The 19,814-nt window shown below is 45.0% G+C and overlaps 1 protein-coding gene across 3 annotated transcripts in view; it reads right to left on the minus strand.

Moving 5' to 3' along the window:
* Positions 1 to 19,814, minus strand: part of EEPD1 (endonuclease/exonuclease/phosphatase family domain containing 1) — a 136,082-nt gene that overhangs the window by 45,532 nt on the left and 70,736 nt on the right. For all 3 annotated transcript variants that reach the window (XM_032286797.1, XM_032286798.1, XM_032286796.1), the window contains exon 3: positions 8,319 to 8,370. In XM_032286797.1, coding sequence (XP_032142688.1) covers positions 8,319 to 8,370 — 52 coding nt within the window. The remainder of the gene's footprint in view (positions 1 to 8,318; positions 8,371 to 19,814) is intronic.

The following is a 19,814-nucleotide window of genomic DNA, read 5'->3' on the forward strand; positions in this document are numbered from 1 at the left end:
CTTAAAGTATGTATATTTTTATAAGTTAAGATCTTGAAGCAATTCATTTGGATACCAAACCCAAAGGAAGGATGTGTCCAATCCACGTTCTCCATCCTCTCATATGTGCTCTTGGCTCCCATAACCTCCTGCTAGGTGGATGGTCTCCAGGCAGCCCTCACACCCTGCATGCTCCTTCACTTTCAGGTGCTTCTCTGACATTGTCCAAATCTGGAACTCAGAACCTGCTACTGCCTCCTTTCTATCCCCCATCCCACATTCTCTGTCCCTCCTGTTAGAGGAGGCTAACACCAACTGTACAAATCTGTTTTGCTACAAGTCACACTATCAGAAGACCTGGGCATTGGTGCCCCATCGCCTGGGCCAGGACTGATCCTCTGGACCTGCTCCCACTCCTGGGAAATGCAGAGATAGAATCGTCCAGTATGCCTGCTAAGGCTGATGTCCAGATTAAATGAGATCATAGAAGATGGGCAGCTGGCTGCACTTAAGGATCTGGGAAATGGAGCCCAGTCTGCTGGGCTGAGTCCCGGATTACCAGTGCACCTGTTGTGGACCTGGGGCAGGGGGCATTTCAACCGCCTTGGCCTCAGTGTCCTGTCTGCAAAACGACAGGGCTGGATTAGATGATTTTAAAAGTCTCCCTCGGTTCTGACATTCTGGGATTCTATGCATGCGCTTCAAATGTAAATGTATCTCTAATATCAAATGTATCATTATAACTTTATCCCCCATGGTAAACAGTACAATTTTAGCACAGAGCAAGCACTCAATTGTTACAGAAACTAAATTAATTGGAAGTCCAAAGCATAGTAAGAAAACACTCCAAAAACACATAATAAAGGAGGTAGTATTTATGGATGTGCATGTGTGTATATTCAGAAAACACCCTCATGAATTACAGATACAAGCACTTTGCATCCTTAGGTTATTCACACATGTCTATGTGAAAATGGCTTACCATCCTCTTTCCTTCTGAAAATTCCCAGTAAGTTATTAACCTATCATTTTAATGTTGCCCACCACTAGGGTTTGCCTGGAAAGTCCTTGACTAATTTTTCTTTTTTTAGATGGAGTCTCACTCTGTCACCCAGGCTGGAGTACATTGGTGAGATTGTGGTTCACTGCAAACTATGCCTCCTGGATTCAAGCGATTCTCCTGCCTTAGCCTTCCAAGTAGCTGGAATTACAGGTGTGTGCCCCCACGTCCAACTAATTTTTGTAGTTTTAGTAGAGATGGGGTTTCACCATATCAGCCAGGTTGATCTCGAACTCCTGATCTCAGGTGATCAACCTGCCTTGGCCTCCCAAAGTGCTGGGATTACAGGTGTGAGCCACCACACCCAGCACAAGTTGAATTTTTCTAGTCCCAGGCTTGCTGATGAAATGCACACACTTTGTCACACATGTAAAGGACTCTAAGACATCTTCGAGGTCATCTGCTCGATCTTCAGGGAAGCTAGACAAGAAGCTGGGATCCAGGGAGGACTGACAGGCATCTTTTCCTAGCCAATTTGGCAAAAGGAGCAGCGGGGATGTAGCTTCTTTCACATCTTCTAATGGCAACAAATCGATCTCAAGTCGGGCTTCTCCAGAGAGAAGTAAGGACCAGATGCCAATGATGATGATGATGACGATCACAGCAGCAGCTAATTAGCAGTAGAAGGGGTAGTACAGCTACTGCCGTTCTGGGGCTTACAATATGCATAATGGCTTTTATTTCACACATCTCAGTTCTTACAAGAAAATATCCTAACAGGGTAGGTATTATTGTGAAGCTGCGTATTAAAAAAAAAAAAACAGGCTGGCAGGGCACGGTGGCTCATGCCTGTAATCCCAGCACTTTGGGAGGCCGAGGCAGGCAGATCACCTGAGATCAGGAGTTCGAGACCAGCCTGACCAACATGGTGAAACCCCGTCTCTACTATAAATACAAAAATTAGCTGGGTGTGGTGGCGTGCCTGTAATCCCAGCTACTCAGGAGGCTGAGGCAGGAGAATCGCTTGAACCTGCGAGGTGGAGGTTGCAGTGAGCCAAGATTGTGCCACTGCACTCCAACCTGGGGACAGAGCAAGACTCCATCTCAAAAAAAAACAAAACAAAACTGAGGTTAGCCAGTAACCGGCCTCACAGTTCCCTCAGCTAGCAAATGGCAGGGCTGACTTTAACCCCGCCTGTGCCCTCACAGCAGGAACTCAGTGGACTTGTGATTATGACAGTCATGGCCTGGGAGGGCAGCACTGGCAAGGCCACCAGGCGGGGGTCCTGTGCCTCCAGAGGGCCCAGCTCACACAGGCAGCTTCTCAGGCTGGGTCAGCTGGTGGCCTGCCCTCTAGTCTTACCACAGTGAGGGTGACCTCCAGCTGGAGTGACGGGCCAAACTATTGTTTGTGGCTTTGCAGGAAGCCATTTGAAAGGGTCATTGAAAAATGATCTTTCTAAATCAAGCTGTACCAATATTTTTATTTCCTTTTATGAAATGCCACATTTAAAGGCATTAGATGGGCCTGTGTTTAAAGCCTGGGAAACACGTCCCTGTGACTTAAGTTCAGAAAAACAAGTGTCCCACTCTCAGAGCAAAAAGAACAGAGAACTGCATGGCATGTATCCTTCTTACAGCAAGCTCTTGCTCTTGGGACCTAACGGATGTTTAACAAAAAAAAAAAAAAAAAAAAAAAAAAGCACATTTTAATCCAAAACACTTTTTCAGATCACTGTCACATGCTCTGACACTCACACATCTTAGAGCATCTGCTCATGGTTCTAACCATTTTTCAAAACAAGAAATTGGAAGAGGAACCTAGATCGTTAATTGGTTAATTGTATGGTTTATAACATTTTTAAAATAAATGGCAAGTCACTTTTACTAGTCTGGGAACTGGCTCTGTGTAGTGTTAGCAGGGAAGAGAAACTCAGAAGCCTGACCCCGCAAGGGTCCCCCACCTCCTACCCAATCTACTGCACCTAAATGAAGAAAAAGAATAAGAGGCAAAAACTAGAATCCTACTGATCTGTGTCTTGGGGTCTCTGTGTGTCTATGTACTGGGCTTGTGTTCACCATTCACCTCTTCCTGGAACATGTGATTTGATGGTAAATAGGGTAGGTGAAACAGGAAAGTCCCCAAACACAGTAAGGACCACTGGCACAAGCAATTGGAGAAAATACTAGAAAACTGAGTACACAAGGGCAAAACTTCCCCCTCTTCAAAATGTGATCAAGGATCAACTCTGTGACCGGGCACAGTGGTTCATGCCTGTAATCCCAGCGCTTTGGGAGGCCGAGGCAGGTGGATAACCTGAGGTCTGGAGTTCGAGACCAGCCTGGCCAACGTGGTGAAACTTCATCTCTACTAAAAATACAAAAAAATTAGCTGGTGTGGTGGCAGGTGCCTGTAATCCCAGCTACTCGGGAGGCTGAGGCAGGAGATTGCTTGAAACTGGGAGTTGGAGGTTGCAGTGAGCTGAGATTGCACCACTGTACTCCAGCCTGGGTGACAGAGTGAGACTTCGTCTCAAAAAAAAAAAAAGATTTAAAAAAAAAAGAAAAAAATCAACTCTGTAAAATGAAGCCCAGGTGTTGAAGAGTGGGAAGGAACCACAGAGAGCAGTTTCACAGACTAGGAAAGGAACTGGGGCCTTCAGGGAAGATCCTCCGCCAGAGAGAGCAGCTCAGCAGAGGCCACACCAGGAGAAGAACTCAGCTCTGCCAACAGGGAACCTCCTTAGAGCTGGCTCTGGGCTCTGTAGAAAACAGGAAAACCTTGGCACATCTAAAAATGGGAAGGATGTCTACCTAAAACCAAGTAATGTTTAAGCAAATGGCTGGTCATTTTAAGCTAAAAATACTAAGATTCTAGTAACAAGGCCTAATATTTGCAAGAAAAAGCACTTATTTTCTATGAGACCTCAAAAGACTGCTACTTCTTTTTAGCTTTTTATGTTATGTTTTACATAATTTAAATCTTTTATTGTTCAAATTTCATCTACCAGTACTTGTGAAGGAAACAGCCCCTTTAGAATAGCTCCCATCTTACAGGAGGGAGGCATGTGCAGGGCCCTACTGTTGGGACTGTCTGGCTAGAAGCGACCAGTTCTATCACAGTGGGGTGTCGGGAGTTCAGACTGCAAAACTCAAAGGCAGGTTGTCATTTGAAGCTCAGCTGCACGACAGTAAAAGAGGTTTGAGATTTGCAGAATGTGTGTCTAAGCCCTTTTTTGCTGGCTCTACCTATTGAATTAATACTATTTTCTTAATGAAAAGAAGCAGCAAGGTGAACTAAAAATAAAAACTGGGTTCTCACAAATAAAACGACGATGTTTATTTCTTCTCTTTTGGTGCCAAAAACAAAGAGCTTAATTGCCCATAAAAGACAAATTGACAGCTCACAGATTCTTTCTGACTAGTTGATAACAGCGATGGTGATAATAAATAATAGTCTACAGCAGTGTTCTTAAGCTTTCGAGCACATAATCACCTGGGGCTTTTTAGAATGTAACTCCAATTCAGGGGGTCTGAAGTCAGGGAGCTGAGATTCTGCGTTTCTAACAAGCTTCTAATGCTGCGGGTCTGCGGGCCACACTTCGAGTAACAAAGCTCTACATTTGACAGGAAGTTTTCTTGGTAGCTCTTTAATCAGTCCAGGTGGAAGGGAATCTGTAAGTCAAGAGGCCCTTTAGGAACTCATCTTATTCCAGCATATCAACTGGGCCAATCCTTTTTTTTTTTTTTTTTTTTTTTGAGGTGGGGTCTTGCTCTGTTGCCCAGGCTGGAGTGCAGTGGTGTGATCTCGGCTCACTGCAACCTTCGTCTCTCGGGTTCAAGTGATTCTCCTGCCTCAGCTTCCTGAGTAGCTGAGAGGCACCTACCACCATATCTGGCTGATTTTTGTTTTGTTTTGCATTTTTAGTAGAGACAGGGTTTCACCATGTTGGTCAGGCTGGTCTTGAACTCCTGACATCAGGTGATCTGCCCACCTCGGCCTCCCAAAGTGCTGGGATTACAGGCATGAGCCACCGTGCCCCGCCTCAACTGGACCAATCTTGATGCACAAAATAGCACTCTGCCAGATAATGTATCATATGTCACCCAAAATGTAACTAGCTATCAAGCTCATGATGACTGTTTGCTTCCGAACTTTTTGAGAAATGTTTGCCACTTGCCTGGCACACTGGAAACTCAACAAATGCCTGTAACATAAGGGAATAAATGAATGAACAAAAGGAAGGAGGACAAAACTCAGTGAATCTGGTTCCCTGCTGGCCTCTGTGTGTATTGAGACCATCTTGTAAAGCTTTCTACTGGTCATATTCTGAGACGAGGGGAACAATACAAAACCATCAGCAGGCTGGGGGAGACAGGATGGGGGTGAGGGGGGAGGAGGAGGAGGAAGAGGAAAAAACACGGGCAGCAGCTAACTGTTGGAGATAACTGAGTACCAGGCATAGTGTCAAAGTCCTTTACATGAACTATCTAATTAGTCATAAAACCTCTTTGAGTTACAAATTAGAATGGTTTCCCTTTTATAAACCGGGAAACTGAGGCATGAGAAAGTAAGTAATCCAAGTTAATCCAGTTAATTAGGAGGGTTTAGGGCCTGCTCCACTGAAGCCTCAGCATCAAAATCAAATCCTCAGGGCAGCACAACTGGCTGCACTACCAGCCACAGTAATCTCTGACCCCACTTTTCCGCTAGGTTTTGCAAGTCGGTAACACCCACAGATTGGCTTGACTCTGCAGCCTCAATAAATTGGACGTACACATAGTTCAAAAGTCATAACTGTTACTTTTGTTTTCAGTTTTTGAGACAGGGTCTCATTTTCTCACCCAGACTGCAGTGCAGTGGTGCAATCTCGGCTCACTGCAACCTCCACCTCTCAGGCTCAAGCGATTCTCCTGCCTCAGCCTCCTGAGAAACTGGGATTACAGGCAGACACCACTACTGCCCGGCTAATTTTTGCATTTTTAGTAGAGACAGGATTACACCACATTGGCCAGGCTGGTCTTGAACTTCAGACCTCAAATGATCCTAGCCTCCCAAAGTGCTGGGATTACTGGCATGAGCCACCGTGCCTGGCCATAACCATTATTTGGCCATTTTTATTATACTGATATACCCCAGCACTGGGCTCCACGTTTGCTAGCTTTGTCTGATGGTTTTTTAAATTGAGGAATAAAACAAATAAGCATAATGAATACTAATATGACAATTTTTTTGAGGGGCAAAAGCTTTTAAAAAGTTTCAAGAACGTACAAGGAACTCACATACCCCTTGACACAGAAGGATCAATTGTTTGTATTTTGCCTTATTTACTTAATGAATTGTGCTCATCTTTCTCTGGCTCTATCTGATATACATATACATCACTATTTTTTTTTCTTGGATCATTTGAGAACAAGTTATAAACATGCCCCTTTATTCCTAAATACACTTGTGTTAATTCCTAAGAACAGGGGTCCCCAGTTTGTGCTCTCCTTATGAGAATCTAATGCCTGATGATCTGAGGAGGCAGTTTCATGTCATCCTGAAGCCATCTCCCCAACCCAGGTCTGTGCAAAAATTTTCTTCCATGAAACTGGTCCCTGGTACCAAAAAGGTCGGGAACCACTGCCAAAGAACAAGGCCATTCTCTTACATGATCACAAGCCAATGATCAACTTCAGGAAATGTTAATGTTAATATAATACCTTCATCTCATTTACCATCCACATCCATTGTTGCCATTTGGCCCAGTGATGTCTTTTATAGCCTGACCACTATGTTTTAATGGCTGAATGCATATTAAGAATTGATATAAGTAATTAAGAATTAATATGAGTAGAGTGCTTTGGTATTTAGGAAGCCCTTTTGCTACATTAACTCATTTGTTTCTTGCTTTGCCTCTCTGAGGTCGGGCAGCAGCTCTATCCTTGGTTGACCCAAGATAGAAATGAGGCTGAGGGGACGTCAAATCCAAAGCAGTGCTCAGCCCCCATTCTCCCCTCATACCACTGGTTGGTGTTTATTTTAAAGACTTTGTTTTAGTGCCAGCCAGCAGACTGGCTACTAACCCAAACATTTTATTTTTTGAGACAGGGTCTCTTGCTCTGTCATCCAGGCTGAAGTGCAGTGGCATGATCTTGGCTCACTGTAGCTTCAGCCTCCTGGGCTCAAGTGATCCTCCTGCCTCAGCCTCCCACGGAATTGGGACCACAGGTGTGTATCACCACACCTGGCCGATTTTTTTTTATTTTCTGAAGAGATAAGGTCTCAGTATGTTGCCCTGGTTGGTCTCAAACTCCTGGGCTCAAGCAACCCTCCAGCCTCAGTCTCCTAAAGTGCTGGGACTACAGGCAGAGCCACCTCACCTGCCCCCCCACAAACAGTTTAAATTCCAAAACTAAATGAATACAGTTCAAATGCTTATCTCTCCAACCAAAAATAAATGAATATTGTTTGGGTGCTTTTGCTTCATGTTAGCATTACAGATTCTAATTATCACCTGCAGCTACATATTCGGGAAGAGTCCTGAACTCCCCAGGGTCTGAGAGCTTGGTATTAGTTGGAAGGACCCCAATGGGCAAGTGGGGGTGTCTGGCCTCCTCAGCACCCACCCAGCCTGTTTTGTGGAGCCCACCCCACCACTCATGCCAAACTTGAACCTCCAATTGGCAAAGGATCCCCAACTGCAGGCTTGATTTGAACGTAGAACACTGAGACACACTAGGTGGTCTCTTCCAGTGCACAGTGAAACATTAGTTTGGGGGCAGGGAGGCAGTTTCCCAATCCTCAGTACTGGCCTAAAAGAGACACAAACTCATGAACCTGACTACCGAATAGAGAAGTACTGGTTTTGAAAATGGAACTCTTGGGATTCAAATCATCACTCTTCTATTTAGTTCATTTGCCTTGGGCAAGTTACCTGGGTCTCAACTCTGTCATCCCTACACCCAGATAACAACACACAGCAACCAGAAATGGAGTGAGGTGGCCAGCACAGATTCCAGCACGCAGGAGGCCTCTGGCTCCGGATGATTCAAAGCACACAGAAAGCCTCCTCCAGAGTATGGCCCCCTGCAGTGTGAGCCTCTGCCATTCACACAACCCGCACACAACCCTGAGGGAGCCAGGCACAGCCAAGTTTATAGATATGAACACAGTGTCAGCAAGGTCGGGAGCAGAGGTTAAAATTCTGCATGATTCACTGACAGTCAAGAATACAAAACAACCAACCGTCTTTTCAGTAAGGGCTGTCTCTGGTGACAGGAAGGTGAATTTTTCCTATATGTGGCCCTCTGTTCTCGGTTTGTGAATATGGGGCAGAAAGAGCAAAATATTTACCTTTTCCAAGGCCTCTCTGTCAAGCAGTTCTTGCACAGCTAGAAGCTTGATGCTGTAAGAAAAAAATCAAAACCATACTTGAAAACTAATCATTTCATGTTACCAAGGATCATCAAACAAGTCACAGAACAAAAGGCTGAGATGTCATCCTGCATTTCCGTGTCACCTCCCATCTTAAGGTGACCTTTTGCTTAAATCAAAATGACCGTTTTGAAAGTATTTAAAAGGTTTCTAAATTCTGAAAGTAATTTTTACCATATGATCCAGGAATTTCACTTTTAAGTATATTCCCCAAAGAATTGAAAGCAGGAACTTGAATAGATAATTGCATGCCAATGTTCATAGCAGCATTATTCACAACAGCCAAAAGGCAGAAACAACATAAATGACCATCAACAGATGAATGAATAAGCAAAATGTAGTACATACACTTAATGGACTATATTACTCAGCCTTAACAAAGGGCATTCTGATACACGCCACACTGAGGATGAACCTTGGAGACACGCTAAATGAGATAAGCCAGTCACAAAAGACAAATACTATATGAACCCACTTACACGAGGTATCTTAGAGTAGTCAATTTCACACAGACAGAAAGTAGAATTGTCAAGGGCGTTTGAACCACAGCGATTGCATCTTGAATAGGGGCTGGGTAAAGTGAGGCCGAGACCTACTGGGCTGCATTCCCAGGAGGTTAGGCATTAAGTCACAGGGTGAGATAGGAGGTCAGCACAAGGCACAGGCCATAAAGACCTTGCTGATAAAACAGGATGTGGTAAAGAGGCTGACTAAATGACTAAAACCCACCAAAATCAAGATGGCCACAAAAGTGACCTCTGGTCATCCTCGCTGCTCATGCGCTAATTACAATGCCTTAGCCTGCTAAGAGACACTCCCACCAATGCCATGACAATTTATAGGTGACATGGCAATGTCAGGAAGTTACTCTACGTGGGTCTAAAAAGGGGAGGAACGCTCAGTTCCAGGAATCGACTCTTTCCTGGAAAACTCATAAATAATCTACCCCTTGTGTAGCATATAATAAAGAAATAACCATACAAACAGCTAGCCATTCTTTTTTTTTTTTTTTTTTTTTGAGACAGTCTCTGTCACCAGGCTGGAATGCAGTGGCTTGATCTTGGCTCACTGCAACCTTTACCTCCCCAGTTCAAGCCATTCTCCTGCCTCAGCCTCCCAGATAGCTGGTTTTATAGGTGTGTGCCATTATGCCTGGCTAATTTTTGTATTTTTAGTAGAGATGGGATTTCGCCATGTTGGCCAGGTGGGTCACAAACTCCTGGCCTGAAATGATCCACCTGCCTCAGCCTCCCAAAGTGCTAGGATTACAGGCGTGAGCCACTGCATTTGGCCCTAGCCAGCCATTCTTTATTTCTTTACTTTACCAATAAACTTGCTTTCACTTTATAGATTCGCCCTAAATTCATTCTTGTGCAAGGTCCAAGGACCCTCTTTTGGGGTCTGCGTTGAGACCCCTTTCCGGTAACAGAATGGTGCTTTATCAGGGACTGGGAGAAAAGGAGAATGGAGAGGTATTGTTTAAAAGATATGGAATTACATTTGGGATTAAGAAAAAGTTCACAGTGGCTTATGCCTGTAATTCTAGCACTTTGGGAGGCCAAGGCAGAACTGCTTGAGCTCAGGAGTTTAGGAGCAGCCTGGGCAACATCACAAGACCCCATCTCTACTAAAAATACAAAAAATTAGGTGGGCGTGGTGGTACATGCCTGTGATCCCAGCTACTCGGGAGACTGAGGTAGGAGAATCTCTTGAGCCTGGGAGGTCAAGGCTGCAGAGAGCTGAGATGGCGCCACTATACTCCAGCCTAGGCGACATACTCCATCTCAAAAAATAAAAATAAAAAAAAAAAAGAAAAGAGAAAGTTCTAGAGACAATGAATGGTGGTGATGTTACACAATAACATAGATGTACTTTATGCCATGCCATTGAACTGTACACTTAACAAGGGTTAAAATGCTAAATTTTATTTATAAACATTTTGCCATAAAATATTCTAAAAGTATCTGACAGCCACTTACTGTAAGGAATTTGAATATATTCAGACGAATATAAAGAAGAAAACAGTCACCCAAATAGCTAAAACCATTGCTTGTAAAAGGACCCTGCTCAGCCACTCATTTGTTTTCCAAACATTGGCAGAGCCCTACTGTGTGCAGGTGACTGAGGATCCGTGATGGCTATGGCATTCCCTGCCTGGAAGGCACTCATGGCCAGTCCAGAATATGATGTACTGTATGCCAAGCAGGTATACAGAGATGCAGAGAGGAGCCAGGCCCAGCTGAGGCCAGAGAAGGATTCCTGGAGGGACCTGGTTAGCTTTGTCAGGGAAGGGGGCTAGGAAAAAAGGCGATTGCAGAGGTCTCCAGAGGCACCAAGGGGAGAGATGACTTGCCGGTTTCCAGAGCAGGTGCCTGAACCGAGGCTATGGCCAGCAGCCAAGGTGACAGAACTGAGAAGTGCACACAGGTTGACAGGGGAGGTATTTTCCCTTTTGACATGTTGCTCTGAAGTGTTCGTGGACACAGCGAACAGGTGGTCAAGCCTATGCGGGAGGCCTGGGCTGCACTCAGCACACAGTAAAAGCATGCGAGCTCCAAGGGACTGTTTAGGGAGTGGGTCAGCTGTGGATGGTGTCACGGCACTCCCTGCCCACCCAGCTAATGTGCTAATGGTCACTGGCCATTTCCTCCCCACTCCAGCAACCTGCACAGGTTCTGCAGAAAAGAAACGGGCCCACTCTGAAGCACATGCCTCCCTCCAAAGGGATTAGACAACTTTTTCTTTTTCTTTTCTTTTTTTTTTTTTTGAGACAGGGTCTCACTTTGTCACCCAGGCTGGAGTACAGTGGCACCATCTTGGCTCACTGCAGCTTTGACCTCCAGGGTTTAAGTGATTCTCCTGCCTCAGCCTTCCAAGCAGCTTGGACTACAGGTACACGCCACCATACCAGGCTAATTTTTGTATTTTTAGTAGAGATTAGGTTTCACCGTGGTGCCCAGGCTGGTCTCGAACTCCTGAGCTCAAGTGATTCACCTGCCTTGGCCTCCCACAGTACTTGGATTACAGGTGTGAGCTACCACAACTGGTTAGAATTAGTCAATTTTTAAAGTTGGCCTTAATTTGTAGACTTCTTCATACCCTTTGTAAAACTAAGCAAACACTGTCTCACCAAATTCAATGGCTAATTTAAAAGCAGTTTCAAGAAGAGCAATAAAAGTTTTCAAGGCTTATAAGAAACGACCACCACCAACAACAAATTAGGCCAGGTGCAGTGGCTCACGCTTGTAATCCCAGCACTTTGGGAGGCCAAGGTGAGTGGATCATTTGAGGTCAGGACTTTGAGACTAGTCTGGCCAACATGGTGAAATCCCATCTCTACTGAAAATACAAAAATTAGCCAGGCATGGTGACGGGCACCTGTAATCCCCGCTATTCTGGAGGCTGAAGTGGGAGAATCGCTTGAACTCGGGAAGCAGAGGTTGCAGTGAGCCAAGATTGCGCCACTGCACTCCAGCCTGGGCAACAGAGTGAGGCTCAATCTCAAAAGCCAACAAAACAAAACAAAACACACATACACAAAACAGCAAAAACCAAACAAACGACAAATTAGGAAACATCCAGGCTAATGGACAAGAGTGTGGGTGTTCTCTCTGCTCCAACCCTGTTGGCTTTTGTTCCATCTCTTAGGCAGGTTTGCTTTTGCTGCTTCTCTGTCTTGGAAGGGTCTTCCCCAGGATCTTTCCAACACTATCTGTCTCATCCCCTCATTCCAGTCTAACTATGAATGCCATCTCCTCCAAGCAACCCTTCCTGGACACCTGAGTTAAACCAGCATCCCAGATCACAATATGCTATTTTCTTCAGTGGAATTTGTGCTACCTTGAAGCATGTGTTTATTGGGGTGCTTCTGTCTCCTCCCAAAAAGCGTGGAAGCCCCTTGAGGCTGGGGACTCAGACATTCTTGCTTATTACATTTGTGGTGTCGACAACTGGCACATGGAAACTCTCAAGGAATTTATCTTCTGACCAGGCCTGGAGGCCGTCAGGCCAAGTTGCTATCATAGCTCACACATTTCAGCCTGAATGGGTAATAGCAAAGGCCATGCCTCAGTTTATCCTTCTGAAAAGAATGCCTCAAACAAGACGACTGGGTGGATCCTCCCTTGGCGAAAGGTGCTACCTGCATTTATGTAACTGACTGCTATTCATGAAATATGGCTGCTGGCAGGTCAAGGATATTGGCCACTTCTCAGCACATTCTGATTCCCAGTGTGCAAATCCAGATTCCAGGTTACCAATTGGACAGCAACTTATATGCTAAGTTAGGACTATGCAATTGTAGCTCAAATTTCATAAGCTTAAGCTGCCTCTGAAATAACCATGATAAATATTTACACTGGAGGGACTTTTCAAATAGTCTCCCATTCCTGCCCCTTTTATGGTCATGAAGTCCAATTTAGTATCAGGTATCAGATGGCAACAGTTTAGAGAAAAGGTCTCAACACTGTTAAGATATTCAGCTCTATTTTTCTCCCTACTATTCACTAAGATACTACAAGCCACAGCAGAACAAGATTTGAAAACCAACAATTTCAGGCTCTGAAATGAAAATGACATTAAAATAACGTCAACTGACTCTAACTGAAGTCAAAACCTGAAGGATGCCACACTCTGCTCTCATCACTTACTGTCCTCTAGAACACACACGACGCAGCCTGGCACGCACAGTGCTACTCTCCAGCCCCGAAACCTCCACGGAACTCTCCCCACTGAACTTAGATTCAGCTTCCAAATCCTTCTCAACACTCCAGTGAGCCACAACCAATCTACTGCAATTGGCATATGAGATAAAAACCCATTTATCGTCTGCTCTAAAACCAATGCCAAATAGTATCAGTGCATTAGGAGTAGGGAGAGGGGCAAAAACCAACAAGCAAAACCCAGAGACATTCTTACACTACTAAAACCCAGCAACGCAAAATGGGATCGCTGTAGGGGCAAGGGGAGAGAAGATGATAAGACCCTCAGATTTACACAGTTTGTGTTTCGAAATGAGAACAATGCCTGTTAAGAAGCTACTGCCACAGCTGCTTATAACTTCAGATTTCTTCAGAAAGCTGTTTTGTCCTCCTGAGAGCTGCAGTCCTTAAGGGTATTCTGAGATGTTTCCTGTTATATAACTATCCTGATTTTATTTTTAACCTTATTGGAAATCCTTCCAGTTTAGGGTATTTATTTCAGTATTTATGATATCAGATTCTTCTAGCACATCAGATACTCCCTGGAAGGAAATTTCAGACACATGAAGGAGCAATAAGCCTATTTACCAAATCCTCCACTTGACATCATCTAACGTCTTGCCCTAGAAGGAATCTGATAGCTCATATTTTCAATTCTGCCCCTTCCTCCCTCCTTTCTTCTCTTCATTCTACAAACTTATACTGAATACCTCCTATATTTCAGAAAGTGCCATGCATCTGGGGACAAGCCCTCCACAGGAGCTCACAGAAGCTAGGAAGCTGCTTTAGCATATGTCTGAGGAGGAGGAAGGGGTCTCCCTGAGAGTCTCCTGGGTTCCAGCGTGGACCAGTAGAGCCGGGCCTAAGAGGTTGTGTCTGTCAGTGGTCTGGAGCTTGGTCCACCCTCCGAGAACAGCAGAGCCCCAGGAAGATGAAAGCTACGATGAACTATAATTTCTTTTTCTGTACCCTACTTTGAGAAGAGTGGCCAATCACATAAAAGCAGCTGATAGCAGGGATTTATTTAGATAAATGACACCTGGAAGGGCAAGTTCTGAAGTCAGGATAAGCAAAACTTAGAAGGACCTAGAATGCATGCGATTAAGATCTATAATGGGATTATAGAAAGGGTGCTGGGGAAAGTGCCAGGCAGACACGGACAGCACAGAAGATAAGCAGCAGCACCAAGGAGACAGAAGCCAGAGGGCACCCTGCAGCCAGATGGCATGGGACACAGACTGCATGAGCCTCATTGGCCCCCAAAAAGATACAGGGTAACGCTATGGATGTTTCAAAAGCACTTAAAGGATAAACTCCCAACTATAGAGACACTCATGCTTCCAGAATAGATTGTAACCTAAAGGATGCTACAGTCAGGATTCACTCTGGTTCCCTTTCTCAGAGGATTCTGGCACTTTGGGTTCCCATTGCATTTATTAAATGACATAGTATAGTCTATGAGACAGAGCAGCATGTAACAGACAGAGAATGAATGTGGTATGATGGATCCATTCATTCACTGCATGGATAAAAGACCTAAGGTTATACATTATGCACCAGGCACTCCTGGGTGCTGGGGACACACTGATGAGCAAAAGCAGCCTCTGCCCCTGGGCATCTGAGTGTCTAATGGAGGAACCAAGTAAGTGCATCAGTTGCATAATGGGCCCTCTCAGGAGGCAAACACACGGTGCCATGTGCCTGTAAAGCTATGAGCTCCTGGGAAGTGGCCTCTACACTGACATCTTCGGGCCTGCACAGCAGAGGAGAGGACGGCAGTGTTCCAGGTAGGGTGGCAGGAACAGCAAGAGCAAAGGAACGAGGGGACAGAGTGAGCATGGCCTGCTCAGGGACTGCACGCCAACCAGGGACATGGGGCGGTGGGGCTAAAGGTGGGAGGTAGGCACCCAAGGATTATTCTGCAGGAACAGGTGGGGCTGGGCCTGCTCAGAGGGTTTGTCAAGCCACATCAAGGAATTTGGCAAGGAGCAGCCACAAATAATTTAGGGCAGTGATGTGGCAGAGGCCCAGGGATACAGAAAGTAACTAATAAAAACATGAATATGGCCACGGTGTGGAGAATGGGTGGGGGTGGCAACGCTGGAGGTAGAGAGACCCAGGACGGGTCCAGGTAAGAGAGAAAGGTGGCCTGTGCAGGAAAATGGCACGGCGCTAATTCTACACAGGTGAGCAGCTGGTAGGGCCTGATGAATGAACGGATGAGGGGAACAAGAGAGAAATATCACCCTAGTTTCTACCTTGTGAAAGTGGGTGCTGAAGGAACCATCTACTTCGAGAGCCAAGCTGGGCTGGAGATACAAGTCTGGTCTTGGACACACTGGGGTTCAGGGCCTTGGGACCACTGAGTGGAGTTTGAGGAGGTAACTAGCTGTACCTCAGCAAGTCCTGGGCTATAGATTTGGACATCAGGAGCAGGAGGATGGTGACGAAGGGGAGAGACTATCCAGCAGGCTGTGTGGACAGAGAAGATGGTCCTGGATAGGCGCCCAAGGGACATCAACATTTAAAAGCTGGAAAGGGGAATGGGAGCCTGTCATGGAAGCGGCAACGGGATGGCCAGGAAGGTAGAAGGGAAACCTGGAGCAGCCATGGCGGGAGAGTGCTGCAAGAGGGCAGGGAGCTGCTGTTCAGATTTTGCAGAATGCCAGGTAAGCGAAGGCTGGTGGCACTAGAGAGAGTGACTGCAGGGAGTGGTGGAGATGCTGCCAGGTTTCAGTGGGTGAAAAGTGAGCAGAAGTGAAGGAGGAGAAATTATGACATTAAAATCTATGTACAAGATGTTGGGTGGCTTCTCACAGATGATTTTCCAAGGAGAATAACTCAAAGCCAGCAGGTATTAGCCTTATTCAAGTGAATGCAATCATTAAAGCACAAACAGTCCCTCTCACAGCTGTGCATTCACATTCGCGCTCTCTCTCTTCCCCCCATGCCTTCCCTCCCCTCCCCAAATGATATAATCATGGAACCCAGTTTTTCTCTTAGAGCATAATCACCATTTGCAGGATTTGGAAGAAAACGAAAGGTCATGAAAGTTGTAAATGATGCCTGGGCTAGTTTTGTTTTATACTATAATACTTCCACACCCTCCGCTGCAAGAAAAAGAACAATGTGAAGACCCTAAATTGAAAAGCCCACACCAAATCCTAGTGCCTCCAGCAATGCTGGTGACACAGACCCTGCACCTCGTGTACCAGCCCACACTGTCTTCAGGACTGTGCAGCAAGCAACAGGGAAGGGGTTTCCATACGTGTCTTTAGAAGAGGGGTTCAGTAGCATAAACCTGGGGAGAGAGGAACTTTCCAGGCAGCCTTTCAGTAAGGGAGAGAGGAGGCCCAAGAGGAGAACATGGGGCAAAGGTGTAATCGCAGCCAGGGCCTGGTGGCCGAGGGCAATGGCCACTCTCTACTCACATGTCCCAGCGACAAACCTTCTGAGCAGGCCTGGCCCCGCCTGTGTCTGCAGAATAACTTACTCCTTCACTCATATCACTGATTTGATTTTCCATAGCATTTGTTTTCTTTGAGAGGAGTCTTACTCTATTGCCCAGGCTGGACTGTAGTGGCACAATCTCAGCTGACTGCAGCCACTGCCTCCCGAGTTCAAGCAATTCTCCTGCCTCAGCCTCCTGAGTAGCTGGGACTAAGCTGTGTGCCACCACGCCCGGCTAATTTTGTATTTTTAGCATGGAGTTTCACCATGTTGGCCAGGCTGGTCTCGAACTCCTGACCTCAAGTGATCTGCCTGCCTTGGCTTCCCAAAGTGCTGGGATTACAGGTGTGAGACACTGCGACCAACCTGTGTCTGTTTTATGTGGGGCGGAGTTACTTAAGAAGTTTCGTGAAAATCAAATTCACAAATGGCATCAATCCAGATGTCTGAACACACCTCCTTTCCCTTTCAAGCTAAGTTCCTGGTTAACTTCTGTGTAAATTAAAAAACGAACCCCTCAATCCTTCTTGAATAGAGATAGGGTCTCACTGTGTTGCCCAGGCTGGTCCAGGAGTTTGAGACCAGCCTGACCAACATGATAAAACCCCATCTCTACTAAAAATATAAAACTTAGCCAGGCGCGGTAGCATGTAACTGTAATCCCAGCTACTTGGGAGGCTGAGGTAGGAGAATTGCTTGAACCCGTGAGGCGGAGGTTGCAGTGCATTGCACTCCAGTCTGGGCAACAAGAGTGAAACTCTATCTCAAAAAAAACAGAAAACAAAAATAAAAACAAAGTGCTGGGATAGCAGGTGTGAGTCACTGCGCTGAGCCAAGAATCTCTTGTCTCTTGTTTTTATCACCAAATTTTAGAAGACATCATGGGTGTCAGATGCAGGCCTGTTTTCTCCCATGCTTACTTTCCTCCCTCATTGGTTCAGAGCTGAGGAAACACAGGGGCCATCAGCAACTGAACAACAGTGGACACGCCCGGGGGGGATGGGCTCTGGAGAAGGAGCCGCTTTTACTAAATATGTCCTTGACAGCGCTGCATCCCATCACTGCCAAGACATCCTTCCTTGCCAAAGCCAAGTGCAGGATTAGGATGTTAGCACAGAACCATCTCCGTGGAATTTAGTTTGGGCAATAACTGTTCTTAGTGGGTCTGAAAGAATTGGTCTGCAGAACAATCTGGGCAGGAAATTTCTTTGATGACAGTGGCCATATTTTTTGTTCCATTCAGGTTTTCAATTGTTTGAATTGGTTACAGTATATTCTGTTTTCTTAGAAAATTGTCCAATCCACTCAGATTTTCAAATTTTTGCCCAAAATTATACAAGTAACCACTTTAAACTTAATAACCACCTCTGCATCTGCTTCTGGCCACCCCCTCCCTTCTTTAAGATGGATAGATATTTTTCTCATTTTGAAAATCATTTGGTATGTTTTTGGAGTGGCTAGTACTGGTTGTTCCTTTATATGTGTAGAGCCTCTTTCAGGTGCTCTTGTAAAGCAGGTCTGGTGGTGATGAAATCTCTGAGTATTTGCTTGTTCGCAAAGGATTTTATTTTTCCTTCACTTATGAAGCTTAGTTTGGCTGGATAGCAGATTCTGGGTTGAAAGTTCTTTTCTTTAAGGATGTTGAATATTGGCCCCCACTCTCTTCTGGCTTGTAGGGTTTCTGCTGAGAGATCTGCTGTGAGTCTGATGGGCTTCCCTTGGTGGGTAACCCGACCTTTCTCTCTGGCTGCCCTTAGCATTTTTTCCTTCATTTCAACCCTGGTGAATCTGACGATTATGTGCCTTGGGGTTGCTCTTCTTGAGGAATATCTTTGTGGTGTTCTCTGTATTTCCTGGACTTGAATACTGGCCTGCCTTGCTAGGTTGGGAAAGTTCTCCTGCATAATATCCTGAAGAGTATTTTCCAGCTTGGATTCATTCTCTTCGTCACATTCAGGTACACCTATCAGATGTAGATTAGGTCTTTTCACATAGTCCCACATTTCTTGGAGACTTTGTTCATTCCTTTTTACCCTTTTTTCTCTATTCTTGCCTTGTCGTTTTATTTCATTGAGTTGATCTTCGACCTCTGATATCCTTTCTTCTGCTTGGTCAATTCGGCTGTTGAAACTTGTGCATGCTTCGCCAAGTTCTCGTGTTGTGTTTTTCAACTCCATCAATTCACTTATATTCCTCTTTATGTTGTCCATTCTTGTTAGCATTTTGTCAAATCTTTTTTCAAGGTTCTTAGTTTCTTTGCATTGGGTTAGAACATGTTCTTTTAGCTCACTGCAGTTTCTTACTACCCACCTTCTGAAGCCTGATTCTGTCATTTCATCACACTCCTTCTCCATCCAGCCTTGTTCCCTTGCGGGTGAGGAGTTGTGATCTCTTTTAGAAGGAGAGGTGTTCTGGTTTCAGGTGTTTTCATCCTTTTTGCGCTGGTTTCTTCCCATCTTTGTGGGTTTATCCACCTGTTGTCTTTGTAGTTACTGACTTTCAGATTGGGTCTCTGAGTGAACTTCCAGTTTGTGGATGCTGAAGTTGCTTCTTTTTCTTAGCTTTCCTTCTTACAGTCTGGCCCCTCTGCTGTAGGACTGCTGAGGTCAATCAGATCTGTGAGAAATCAGTCTACTTTGTTTCCTAAAAATTAGCACCACAATTATCAATTCTACCATTCTTTTTGTAATTAAGGTTCCTATTTATCTTAATTCTCCAATTTTCCATTGTTTTCTTTGGTTTCTCTCTCACCTTCTTTTGTTTAAATGATTTATTACATATGGAGCCATACTTTTTTTCTCAAAGTATGTATTTATCCTTGTTTCAAATGTCATTATGTAGTCTTCCTGTTACTTTCTATGTAGTCTACAGTTGTAGTTTTGATCTCTTATTGGATTCAATAGTTATTAGAATTGTGTTTTTCTATCTCTAATTGGGTTTTACATTTTATTTTCTATAGTTCTAGCACACTCTTATCAGGGGAAGCACCCTGTGTATTTTCTGATTTTTAAAATGTATTGATACTCTTTTGGGACTACTTTGTGCTGACTTTCGCGTTTCCATTTCCCAAGCATTTGAAAAGTTCCAGAATGTGCTTTTGGATCTATCAGTATTCACTTTTAAGTTTTCCATATTAATATAGGAAACGAGTGAGTTCAAGCTGCACTGCCTACTGGCTGCTGTGTCTTAAGGAACCTGAAGATCTCAGCGTCAGGTAGGAAAAGAGAGAGAACCTAGCGCCCCGCCTCTATGGCCGGGAGCAGAG

Source organism: Sapajus apella, unplaced genomic scaffold (assembly GCF_009761245.1).
Source record: "Sapajus apella isolate SASKATOON/1434 unplaced genomic scaffold, GSC_monkey_1.0 scaffold19, whole genome shotgun sequence".
Classification (NCBI taxonomy): Eukaryota; Metazoa; Chordata; class Mammalia; order Primates; family Cebidae; genus Sapajus; species Sapajus apella.